The sequence below is a fragment of the Epinephelus moara genome, chromosome 24 (genome assembly GCF_006386435.1).
Source record: "Epinephelus moara isolate mb chromosome 24, YSFRI_EMoa_1.0, whole genome shotgun sequence".
In the NCBI taxonomy this organism is placed as follows: domain Eukaryota; kingdom Metazoa; phylum Chordata; class Actinopteri; order Perciformes; family Serranidae; genus Epinephelus; species Epinephelus moara.
In genome coordinates, this window is record NC_065529.1 from 28,596,490 (window position 1) to 28,609,457 (window position 12,968).

At 41.5% G+C, this 12,968-nt stretch overlaps 1 protein-coding gene across 9 annotated transcripts in view; it reads left to right on the forward strand.

The window, feature by feature from the left end:
- The first annotated feature begins 4,636 nt into the window (after window positions 1–4,636).
- The window catches only part of cadpsb (Ca2+-dependent activator protein for secretion b), a 95,588-nt gene continuing 87,256 nt past the window's right edge, over window positions 4,637–12,968 (forward strand). For all 9 annotated transcript variants that reach the window (XM_050038045.1, XM_050038051.1, XM_050038046.1 and 6 more), the window contains exon 1: window positions 4,637–5,193. In XM_050038045.1, coding sequence (XP_049894002.1) covers window positions 4,861–5,193 — 333 coding nt within the window. In that variant the 5' untranslated portion in view covers window positions 4,637–4,860. The remainder of the gene's footprint in view (window positions 5,194–12,968) is intronic.

The following is a 12,968-nucleotide window of genomic DNA, read 5'->3' on the forward strand; positions in this document are numbered from 1 at the left end:
TAACACTGTTTTGAATGGTGCTATATAAATAAAGTTATTATTATTATTATTATTAACTTCTGGGGACACAAGAACTCACGAAATGTTTACCAAGAAAGAATTTAAAGATCAGATTTTGTTTCACAAATTATGTTTATTATTTCTGAATTACTGGGTGGTTTAACCTCTAAAACATAATCAAATATGAGGAGGGAACATTGCTTTTTGGTTGACCTACTCCCAATTGACAGACACGTGCAACCTGTGACAAAGAGTCACACGCAGACATTGGATGATTTCAACAAGCCATAAACCAAAAAACAGAAAATAGAAGGAGACACAGATAAATCCAGTCAGCAGCAGGGCCAGGTGGTCAGACCAGCTCTACAAGCTCACACTCCTAAAAAAAATCCCATCACCAGGGGGAGATATAATCAGAAACAGATCACCTCCAGTATGTGCTTTAGTCTGGATTCTGTTTACAATGTGTCATTATTATGGGCTTTGGGTTTTCAAGGTGAAACGGCATACAAATTATTTGCACAAATATTCTTCATTTAATAAATGTTTTCCTCTTGTCAAACACACAATCAAGACAGGACATGCTGCTAGCAGACTGTAATTCTCTGAAGGCTTTCTGAAATCCTCTATATTATCCTCTAATAATAATAATAATAATAATATTAGTTTCTCAATCATGTGTCCCACATCAGTGAAAATCAGTGTCAGTGTCTCTCTTAATCTAGGCCAACAGACATTTGAGTGAGTGAGTTTAATTAGGTCAACAACGGGCCCCTGGTTAGGGGTCAGAAAGTAGTTGTGTGACCCACAGTCACTGCTGTCCTTCTATGTCTTTGAATCAGCAAATCAAAATCCAACTTTCATTTTCACTGCCCTTTCTCTGTCATGCTGGATAATACCATTTTAATCTGCCACCTCCGTGTTTAAGAATAGCAACGTGATGTCAGCACGTGAAAGTTGAAATGATATAATTACATATGACGACACCATCGTGACCATCGGCTCATTTTAGGTCTTGTTACAGTCAAAGCGAAATCTGGTCTAATCCAGAATATTTAATTTTTATTTTTATGTCTTCACGGTTTCAAGATGTAGAATGAAATAAAGATTAGACTGGAAATTATTGTCCTCACAAACAGATACACAAGATGCGTATTGCACTTGTAGTATTGTGTTGACAGGACTTAAAAGGTCATGTGAGCACATTATTACAAAAACGATAGCAAACTCCACTTGCTGTCACAAAGTGTTATCACCAGGGGTGGACCCAGAAGATATAATCATTCAGGGCTCAGCCAAAACCTAGGGGGGTCTGGGGACATGCTCCCCTGGGGAGACTTTCTTTCTTCCATTTACGGCAGCTACGTGAACTATTTTTCAAGCCATCTAAATCAGTAGAATCCTTCGGAGCCTAAATCCTATTTTCTATCTAATTGTTCTCCAGCTGTTTTCATCATTCATAAACCACAACACAGCAAATGTTGAGAATGACTCATTTTTATTCTTGCCACCTAAAAAAGGCAAACATTGTCTGATGTGACTATTTTAGTTTCATAAGACCCCGATCACAAAGAAAGCGTATTTAGCAGCTGGAGACAGCTTTTTGTAGTTGTTTTTATTGAGAGTGGAGCTGTTTGCTCATGGTTTTGGTGTTGCTATGTGCCTCACATTTCTGTGCTCTATACGCCCAGCGTTTTTGCCAGAGAGCTCTGAACTCCTTGAGTTAAAAAAAAACCCCTCAACTTGGAGTTGAACATTGCGCCACATCATCTCCTTTTTTCCTATAGTCCAATCAGATGATTTGAGAGGCAGGCTTTCTGTGGTGGTCACGACAACAAGTTTACAGTTGGCAAATGATGGAGGAGAAACTGGTGGTAGTGGTTGCTGGATACCCAGAGCTATACAGCCCAACGATAGACAGCAGATTGTCAAAAAAACGGCCATCATGGATGCGAAGCTCCTGGACCAACTGGTGGTACTCCCTGTGATCCACCCTCTTTTTTAGAGTCTCATGTACCCACACAGATCTCCGTTTCCCTGTGTCTAACAAACTATTTCCTGACAGCCTCTCACCCTCAACCAGAGCTACAGCAAGTACCCTCTGCCTAAACATTTTAGGAACTAGCTACTAATAAATGTGAAATATATAAAGTAAATAAATAAATGGTAGATTTGAATATATGGGAAGGTTAGGGTATGGAGGTGTTGGCGTGGTTGCCAACAATAAAAACCAGAGGCATTTTTTTTTGTTTTTTTTTTATAGGCAGAAAGAACATCTCTAGTAAACAGCATTACAAATTATGAGGCCTATTTTTGCAACCCAGTCTCACCCAGTCGTCAAAATCCAGTGCTCAGGCAGTGACTTGCGGTGTCAGACGCTGATGCAAAAAGCCCTCCTGTGACGTCGGCTGGACATGCGGCTGGTCACCATTATAGTGTAATGGTGGCTGGTGGCATCAGGGGGGAAACACGGCAGGACAAGAACGAAAGTTAAGGCAGCAAAAGTCTGAGTAGGGCGGGCGGAAGGGGTGGTGAACTGGTCCAACAAACATTGTTTTTAACTTGGGAAAGCGGTGTTCGCGTCCAGTAAGATTCTAAAGCCAACCCTAGTTCCTTTTTCCTGAACTTAACTATGTGTTTTTGTTGTTGAAGGAAAGAAAATTGAATTCACTGTATTGTACCAATGTAGTGTGTTTATTTTGAAAGAGACTGTATGTAAACGGTTAAGTTTCCTGTAAAATCGGAAGTGTATTTTGAAAGAAGACAATGCATGTAACAGGCGTCCCAGAACATTAACAACTAATGCAACCAGGGTACCCTGCATGTCGAATCCGGACGTGGAAAGTCCATGACCAAACATCAATATGTGACAAGGTCAGATGGCGTGTTGATTTTTGGTACGCTATGCTTGAGTAAATTTTAAAGAATGAATGTTTAGCTGACACATCTGCTACCTTTAACCTCCTGAGACCCTGTGTCCTCATATGTGGACGTCACATTTTGGGTTTACTTGACCTTATATTTCATTCTACTTAACTTAGACCTGTTGTTCTTGTGCATGGGCACTTTTTGTGCCATCTAGTGGTAGAAAGAGCACAGTACACTAATCTATGTAAAACAAGATGGCAGCCATCTCTGCCAAGTCAGTCTGCAGCCGATCCAGACACAAAAATGGTCAAAGTCCAAAACCTGATCACATGTTATGGTTGAAACTTGTTTATCATGACGAGGCACACCCGTTTCCACTCAGCTCATCAACCTGCCTACATATACCTAGCTTTCACTCCACTACTTTCCGAGATAATTCCGTCTGTGTTGGTAATGCCAACCGTACTCTTTTCCAGTGTTGCATCTGTAGTGATTTCTTCCTTGTGTTTTTTTTTTTTTTGTGCCTTGTGCATTTTTGCGCTTACTTGTATTTTTGCCCTGTTTTCCACGTGCTCAGCCCTCGTGTCATCTTCAGAGATCTGGCTCTCTACACTGGAGGACAACCTCCTAGCCAGCCAGCACCCTGCCTTCACTGCCTGCATTTTTGTTTTTTCCTTCGGCAATAAACTCTTTTGTTTTCATACACCTGCGTCTGTCTCTGCTTTGGGGTCCAGACAAAAACCAAAACCTAGCAATTGGGACTCAATTATCTTTAACAACATTAATTTTTTTACACTTATCGGGCCCTACTGATCCCATATGGCTAGGAGGAATTAGAAATGCATACCAAACAAAAGTTCAGGTCTCAGGAGGTCAAATCCATGCCATAATAACCTGGGCTAATGTAAATGTGGTTGTCGGTGTTCTGAATATTAGGCCAACAGAGGAACATTTCTTAAATTGCATTAGATTTCTTTAGGGAATTGCATGGATTTGGGGCCATTGAGAAAACGTTCAGGGCTGGAGCCCCAAAAGCCACCACTTGGCTCTGCCCCTGTTTACTACACTGTCGTATTTAAATTCAAGATATCATAATTTATCCAAGTCACATGCTTGGTTTAGGATGTCACTGAGATCAACACACTGAACACCTTCAGATTTCTGTTCATCATGAATGACAAATCTGTATATAGTAGATGAAAAGCTTGTGTGACTGCAGTGTAATGCAAGAGACACCAGCACATGCTGCAACAATCAATTTCTCGACCAGAAGCCCACAGACTGTGAGCGGGGCTGCTCAGTCTTTCATGGCTACCCCACCCTTCCACAGCACGCGGCACGGGGCGGCTCAGGAGCCACACTTCACACCAACTCATCTGCATCCCGTGCGCTGCCCATAAACTGAATAATGTTCCCCATTTCAGTGACAATGTCAGAGAAATCCTGTGGCAGCCATCTTAGGTGTACCACTGCAGAGCGTTGGAATGAGATTTAAGAGCGAGTCGCGCATCCTTCACTCCTCTGCTCCTCTTCTTCTGTGTTCAGGACCACGGCCAGCTCCCCGCGCCTCGGCTCCGTACCCGCCTGGCAGGCAGGGAGAGGCCATCGCCCGCTTTCACCACAAAAAAACCCCTCAGCTGTACACTACACTCCTCCTGCCCCTCCCCTCCGCTGCCTTCTCACCTCCCCCTCTCACATCCGCAGCAGTGACTGGCCAATAAAACACAGAAAATACGTAAGCACCGACGAGTGCTCGGCGCAGGCGGAGAAAGCTCAGTGTGAAGCAGACTCAACCTCCTCCAGCACCACTCGTACTGCTGACATCTCTCAGCGAGTACAATCAGGGCCTATCCCTGTCTTGACTCCGGGCATATTCTTCATGAAATCTAGGCACGGATAAGACAACAGCATCATCAGGGGGGGATACTGAAAAAAACAAACCTCATCCAGTAGGTTAGGATATCTGTAGGGACGCGTCACCTCTAGAGCAAGATGTTAGATCCGTCGTCCAGCGAGGAGGAATCTGATGGGATAGTGGAGGAGGAAAGCAAAGAGGCGATGGCACCTCAGGCCGGATCCCGCATCTCTCCAAGTAGGACCAGCGAGAGCTCGGGTGGACTGGCACCCAGCAGCAGCCGCAGCAGCGCCCGTCCGACCAGCCCGAGCCCGTCCGCCGCCAGCGAGGAGAAGGAGGACCTGGAGAAGCTGCAGAGAGAGGAAGAAGACCGTAAAAAGAAGCTGCAGCTGTATGTTTTTGTGATGCGATGCGTCGCTTACCCATTCAATGCAAAACAGCCCACAGATATGGCACGGCGACAGCAGAAGGTAAGGGCCCCTCGGTGCAAAGGCATAATTAATAACCACATGCTGACGAAATGCCTGCTTTCATATCGCAGATGTTGTCATTGATGACCTACATAAGGTAGAGAGCACAGAGAGGGGTGGGGGGTGCTTGGCCACTAGGCCTATCCGATAGCGCGCGGATCCAGCACAGTCCCAGTGAAACCACTGTTTGTTTTTTGACGCAAAATATTGAAATCCTCGGAGCATGGCAGGAGCACATAAAGACGCGCTCCCAGCTTCTCCGGGTAGTGAGAAGGACACATGGTGCTGCAGAGCTGCAGCCTGAGTGCAGTCCATGTTGCTTCATACACAAGCTCGTAAGTGGGATCAATCCCAGAGCCCATTAATTGAAAGGGCGTTCAGGAGATGGTGGATGGCGTTTAAAAACGTCATTGTCCTTGTTGGCCTACATCTCACCTCTGCTTCTCTCTGTAGATATGCAGATGCATGAGGCTCTGAGTCCTGCCTCACTGGCGGATACCCAATTCCAACCCGTTTGCGCCATCAGTTATCCCGTCAATTTGGCCTCCCAAGGTGACTTTTAGGCACAGACCTCTTGAGGAGGAGGGTTGCTTAATAGCCTTTCTCCTCTGCAGATGAGCCTGGCTCCTCTCGACGGGTTACAGTAAATTAATTGCATTGGATTTTTTCCCCATGTCCATATATTTCATTTTGTATACTATTTCTACAGGAGGTCCAGCTTGTTAGATGTATATATGTATTAGTACAGTAAGGGACAAGGCCCACATCCTGGTTCATGCTGCTGCTGTGAGGCTTCATTGATGTTGGAGCCAGTTTTGGGTCATGATGTCCTTACTGTCAAAGTCACCAGGCCCTACTGTACTAAAAGGAAGGTTGCATTGATTGTCAGTCAGGACAATGGCCCCAGTTTATTGCCCCTGATTTGTGTGTTTGTCTCTCACACCAGAAATAGACCATCTGCTGTTTGTACTCCAAGGCTGTAATGTCAATTTTAATTAATTAAGGTACAAATGCAATTATAGTGTGGATGCATGTGTGCGGCGCTGCCTTAATACTGTGGAAGCATTAATCATCACATGGCTCGGCGAGACTGTAGTAGTATCTTGCAGCTCTCCTCACCAGGCTGAAGTTGCATTCAGCGTGGAGCTGCTGAGGATTCATTCAGCTCAGCTCATCTACAGCCGATCACGTATCACTCACAGGGAGGGAACACTGTAAACAGTATTATGGAAATTGTGCGTGTGACTCTTGTTTTTGTTTAACCTGCAGAAAATTCCTCTTCTTCTGGACACAGTTTAAGCCATATGGTCTGAATTATTTTTTTCTGCTGACTCATGCACAAGTGCATGTGGGAGGCATAAACCACAGTGTTTCCATCTATTTGTTTGTTTGTAGTCCCGTTCAGCGTAGGTTACTGATAGTCTAATGCATGCTTAGTAATGCACTTTCATATCTGGTAGCTCAGGCGTCCGCAATCCTTTTGCTGTGGGTGAGTGGATATCCGGACAAACAATCCGATGCCTGCTGTCAGAGCAGCAAATCAAAGTGTGTCTGTCTGCCTACAGTCTGCCTTGAGACTTTGATTTGCTCCAAATTTGCATCCTCTGGCTTAAAAATAATCCCTTCACAAACATTAAACACCATGTGCAGAATTAAACGTCTTTTTTTAACACATTCAATTAGTTTGATTTGAAAGACACTGGAAGAAGATAATTAATTATAGAGAAACATTTAACAACACAGAGCACTTTCTGGCAGATATGTGTTGTTTAATTATATTTCTGTTGTGTTATAAATAAAATACTAGTCGCAAAATACACTTAATTTAACACTGGTCTAATATTTTTTCATGTAGACTCCCCTCTGCTATGAACCTGCCTTGAACGTGAGCTCCTCAGACGCCCGTCAACAATAATTCATTAAGGAAATTCCTCACAGCGTCGGTCACACAATCAAATATGTGCCCCCATTACAATTTTTGGCTATAACAGATTAGTCACAGAAATATGATGAAGCAATTTCTGTAATGAAAAGACTTAAAGGCCTCAGCGAAACATGTGGAGCAGCTCCATGATAATCCGTTATTAGAAGCTCTGGCACACAAACAGCAGCGATGGGCTATCACAGAGAAACAGGCCGGGCTGCAGAGTGTGCAAGTTCCACTGCTGCTCCTTGAAATGCATTGCTGTAACCTTGTGAAGGGGGTAACACAATAGGGCAGGAGCAGGCTTCCTTCCTCTGAGGGGCGAGGGAGAGATTTTTTTCACTCTGAGAGATGTCTTCACAGGCAGCAGCGTGGAGGCTGCTACTGCTGCTGTCCAAGTGTTGGTCGAGTGTGTGTGCACATTTGGTTTGTGACACGTGTGTTTGCGTGCAAGGCTAACTGTCTTGGGACACACTTACACTAATGCTTGCCTTCCTCAACATGCTGTGGGTAAATTATTGAGGTCACTGACAGATATTTATTGTACTGGTGTAATTCATGGAACTGTGGCTTCATTTACCTGGAGGGCAAATTCCTCCTTTATTTAAGAGCAATAAGCTGCCTAAACTGTGTGCACAGAGGAGCTGAACATAAAGGATAATTGAGATGGCAAGGACATTATGGCACTAAGCTAACATGACAAATCAGGCTTGTTATGAGTGATTTATGTGTCCGGTAATAAGGATTTTTACGATATTTTTCTAATTATGATGGCAGTGTTGGCCTGTTGGTTGTTTGGTTTGTTTGTCGGTTGGTTAATTTCTCATTCATGGTCCCCAGAAGATGAAACCTATTGACTTCATTCAAAGTTTTCACTTATCCAGTGGAATATCTCAACATCTAGTAGATGGATCAGCCCTGTCTCCTTGAAATTGAGTTTATAGACAACTAATTTTAAACAAGGGAAACATAATGCCAAGTGAATTACACCATCTATTAACATAATAAGGACATGTTGGTTTTTAATATGTCTGGCAAGTGCTGAATGCATCGGCAAATGTTCACTGACAATGTATTTCATTTGCTTTCCGCCAAAATAGACAATCTTGCAATACAGTGCCCACTCAATGTGACTACAATATCATTTGTAAGTAACTTTTTAAAGAACATTTAATCGTAATCATGATCTTTCCATAATCTTAACTATGGTTGGGGGAAAAATCAATACAGCAAAATATTGCGATACTTTTGTGTGGCAATATTGTATCGTCACACACTTTCAAGTATCATTTTTTAAAATTATATAAATTATTAATATTACAAATACAAGTTAAACTTTTGGTAGCCTCATCGTCAGTTGCTTTTTCAGTCCACGAGATACATTTTACTGCAATAAAATGGCTTAAGTGAGATGAACAGACTGAAAACTTTATCTTATTCGATAACACAGATATTGACAACGTTTTCATAATATAACATAATTTACAGTAAAAAAAGGTAATAAATTGCAATATATTTTCTTGCAATACTAAACATATTGTAACATATTTTAAATAGCAATAATATTGTATCGTGCTGTACTATTATAATATCGTATCGTGGAGCCTCTGGTGATTCCAACTAACCAAAGTGCATTTGTTGCCTAAACCTCAGACAGAAGTCTGAACATGAACCAAAAGTACTGGTGTCAAGGTCCTTGCGATGCCTGTGCAGTGCATGAATGTAACGTTTTGTTACCTGAAAGAAACGTCTCAGAAGATAACCCAGGCAGTGATTACGTTGCCACAACAACATAATTGGGAAAGCAGTTTTGTAACATACAAACGTAATTTCAACGAGACAGGGTTGGTGAATTAGCACACAATTCTGCATTCATTGTCACCAGATGATGAACCCTGATGATTTTGGTGATCCTCCGACTTCTTCTTTGTTGCCACCATGAGGTTGGCATATGTGGTTTTGAGTGAAATGTCTCAGCAGCTGTTGCAGGGGTAGCCATGAAATTTGGTTCACATATTCATGTTCCCCTCAGGATGAACTGTATTCACTTTTGTGATCTCTTACTTTTCATCTAAGATCAGCATCAGGTCAAAAGTTTAGTTTGTCCAGCAGCTTGCTTTAAGATCAAATACCTGCTCATTTGCCACAGGTCTACTTTTTGTTTTGCGCTAATTAGCAAATGTTAGCATGGGAACACATTAAACTAAGATGATGAAGATTGTGAACATTACACCTGTTAAATAAAAGCATGTTAGCATTGTCAATCAAAGCAAGTTAGCATGCTACAATAACATTATTTCATAGCAGAGGGCTTTTATTTTGACATAATTAAAGAGATTTACACCATAAATTGATGCAAAAAAAGCACAAATTGATGCAGAAAAATCCACCATAAAGCATCAAATTACGTGTCCCCCCGATATTACAATGAAGCCCTTGCATTTTTATCATATATGGAAGCTCTCACGCAGTCAAACAAAAAAAATATTTGCAGTCAAACTGCTAAGAACAAAATCAGATAAACCAAACCCATATGCTTTTAGATCACAATAAATGTATATTTCAGAATCAAATAATCGCCAGGGTTTAGCGTTTTATTTTTTTTTTCAATTTGAAAATGTGATGCACAGAAGATAATCTGACCCAATCAACTCATCTCGTCCTTAATGGAGTGCCTCTTGGCTCTGCATTTTAATACTATACAGTATGCCCGCTGATACTCCGAGGGAGAGGAGCTGTGAATTGTGCAGCAGGCTCTGTGATCTGAATGTGAAGTAGACTGAAATGCAAATCAGTGATACTTGGATGAAGTTTGCTACTTTGGTGTTTAGTGCTGAGCCTGGCAAAGGATTCTGGGTGTCCCGTTGTGGATTGGTTTTACATGGACTGGGAGATCATGTTCTTACATTTTGAAACCGCCGGCTTGTGAATGCAAAAACTGATGCGCCTAATGACGTCTCACTGTATTTGGAACAGACCCAATAAGACGTGACTTGACAAGGACGAGTATCAGTGTCTTGCTAGGACAAACAGTGGTAAGAGAAGCATATAAGAATGTAAAATTTAAATATGAATAAAAGTGAATGGTGCAGTTATCACGCAGCTGCGGAGGCTTACTGAGCATCAATTTAGACACCAGGAAGAGAGATGATCGCTAAAAAAAAAAGCTGTTTGCAAAGATAATCATACAAGAACATGGTTATTTAATCTTTCCTGACCTCTATACATTCATCAGTGGATGAACATGGTGATATAATATATGACATGAAGATACAAGGATGGAGAGTAGAGGCCGTATCTGAGGGAGAGAGGCTGATTAAAGTGACATCATTGGAAGAGACATGAGTAAAATTAGTAACATTAAAACATTTATAAGAAAACGCTCTAACTGGTGTGTGTGCAGTAAGGATTTTCATTAAAGGTTAACATTTCTGACCACTGTGTGGTTTTAAACTGTGATGTGTGAAGACTTTTCCTATTATGTAATTGCCCCGTATTCCTCCTGTCTCCCTTGAACAAAATCAGAAGACATTTTGCAAGATTTTACACGAACGAACATGTCGACATACAGAGAACTGAGGTGAAACCTCCCGAGCTCATTATGTTCATGAAACACACACAGTCGCGTGGACAAAAGAGAGCGGCAGCAAATGGGGAGTTCAAGTATGACATTGAATCATTTGCATTATTATGTAAGTTCTTTAAATGGTGTTCTGCCTGAAAAAAAAGGCATCCTTTCACAATAAAAGACGCTCGGCAGTCAGTGTCAGAGTCAATCTTTGAGCTGACAATAAAACATGTCAATCAGCATTTGAAAGCTGCTGCCGAAGAATGTTAGTCTCTCCCAGTTAGGGAGCTGCTGTTTTAGCGTGTGTTAGCAACACTATTGAAGAATAAAGGTGTTTATCAATGGTAGGGATATGAAAGTGGATTCTAAAGGGGTGACAGCTGAAAAGCAGCAGGCAAAATACCACCCCCCCCTCACCTAGACTGTGTGCAGCCGCGTGTAACAAATCACAGCTTCACAAATTAAACATCACTTCTGTCTGCATATAACCAGGAGGGGAGGCTAAGATCTTATCTGTTAGAATACTAACAATGTCTTTTCTGAAAGGTTTGACTACTTTGAAGGCAGCAGTCGCAGCGGGAATCAAACTGACTTTTATTTGCTTTGTGCATTTGAAGGATCCAGGCGGGGGACTTGATATTTGTACACAGGGCAATCATGTACTGACAAAAAATAGCTGCAGAAACACAAATGTTACCCTACACCTGAATATACAATATTCAGTGCTTCAAGGTGGCGTCATGTGAGGGACTGATCCTTATAAGAAGCAAAGATGTTTGTGTGTGTGTGTGTGTGTGTGTTTTGGCTTCTATGTTCCTCTGCTCCTCCTGCTCTCTCTCAGAATACAGTATGTACGTTTTAATTTGGGTAGACAAACATTAACCATCTACAGTTGGTATTTGCTCAACCTTAATCCTTGTGGCACAACACAGAAAGACCCATGTTTTCCAAAGGACGCATGAATACAGGACATGATTGTAGGGTTAAGTGCTGTTTATATGTCCTCATGCTGTATGCATGGGTTGACACAGATTCTCTGCAGGGCACCTGTCAATCTCTTTTCATCATCGCTGTATAAGATATAATCCCTGCTCCCAATACTGCACTTTAGTGGAAAGCAAAAGCTGGTTAGTTGAAAATGGACGTCAGACATCAGCAGCCCTGGCTGGCGATACAACTGGAGGAAAAACAGATTACGTAATGACATTTCTTTAAAGGTAACTATGTAAGATTGTCAGTTCCCTTGTGTGAACACAAAAGCCTACCCCAGATTAACTCTCATTTGTTGTTTCATCTCACTATATTTGCGTTTTTCCAGTGTTGCCATCTGGTCGCCACCTTTTTATCAAGTCCTGACCTCACCTGAGTGCTGTGGTGGTACACGCCCATAAACGTCCTGAGCACAGAAACTAAGAAGAAAATAAGAAAATACAGGCAGAGGGCAGAGTCTCTGCAGAATAAATTACTACCACCTGAGGTGGTGAACGTAAAATATGAGCATCACAGTCTGAACTCTATTGAAACTAACATTGTTAAAATTATCTAGGGTAATTTGTCAAGATAAAAAGAAACTGACTGTTGTACATATGGTGGAATTACTTTAACGTATGGTGTTGCTCAAAGGCATCATTTACATTTTAACAATTTTCTATTATTTAATTATCAAAAACAGTACATTAAACAATTAAAAATCAAACTTAACTCATCTACTATTGTGAGTCAGTTTTTTCCAGATTGTAAAATGGTAGAAAAAGATGCTTTTGCCACAGTGGAGTAGCATTTCTTTTTTCATTTTGTTAGCATATTTAGCACAATACTGGCAGAATTTAGCTTGACGGCCAACTTCAATATTCCCTGGATTTTGTTTTGGTAACCTTAGTCCCTAAATGTATGTAGAAATGGAGAAAATGGGACTCAAATCATGATTGTTTTCTGGAGGAGGACCCTCACACCCCCCATTTCTTCTCCACATCCTGTGATTCTTTAAGTCTACACTCTGTTTTTATCTTTAACAAACAAAATGTGTGACCCATTCTTATAGCAACATGGACTTACATTACGTTTATTATTGCCTTTAATATGATTATTATTAGGGCTGTCAAGCAATTGAAAAAAAATCAAATTAGTTACATGGTCTGTGATTAATGTATCTAAATTAATCACATACATACATTTTTGCTGTGAAAGTATTTAAAAATGAATTTGTCCTAGTAAAGCTGCTGGATTTTGGACACAATAATCCCCCTGTCCTCTACCACTGAAACTTGTCTGCAGTCCACTGCA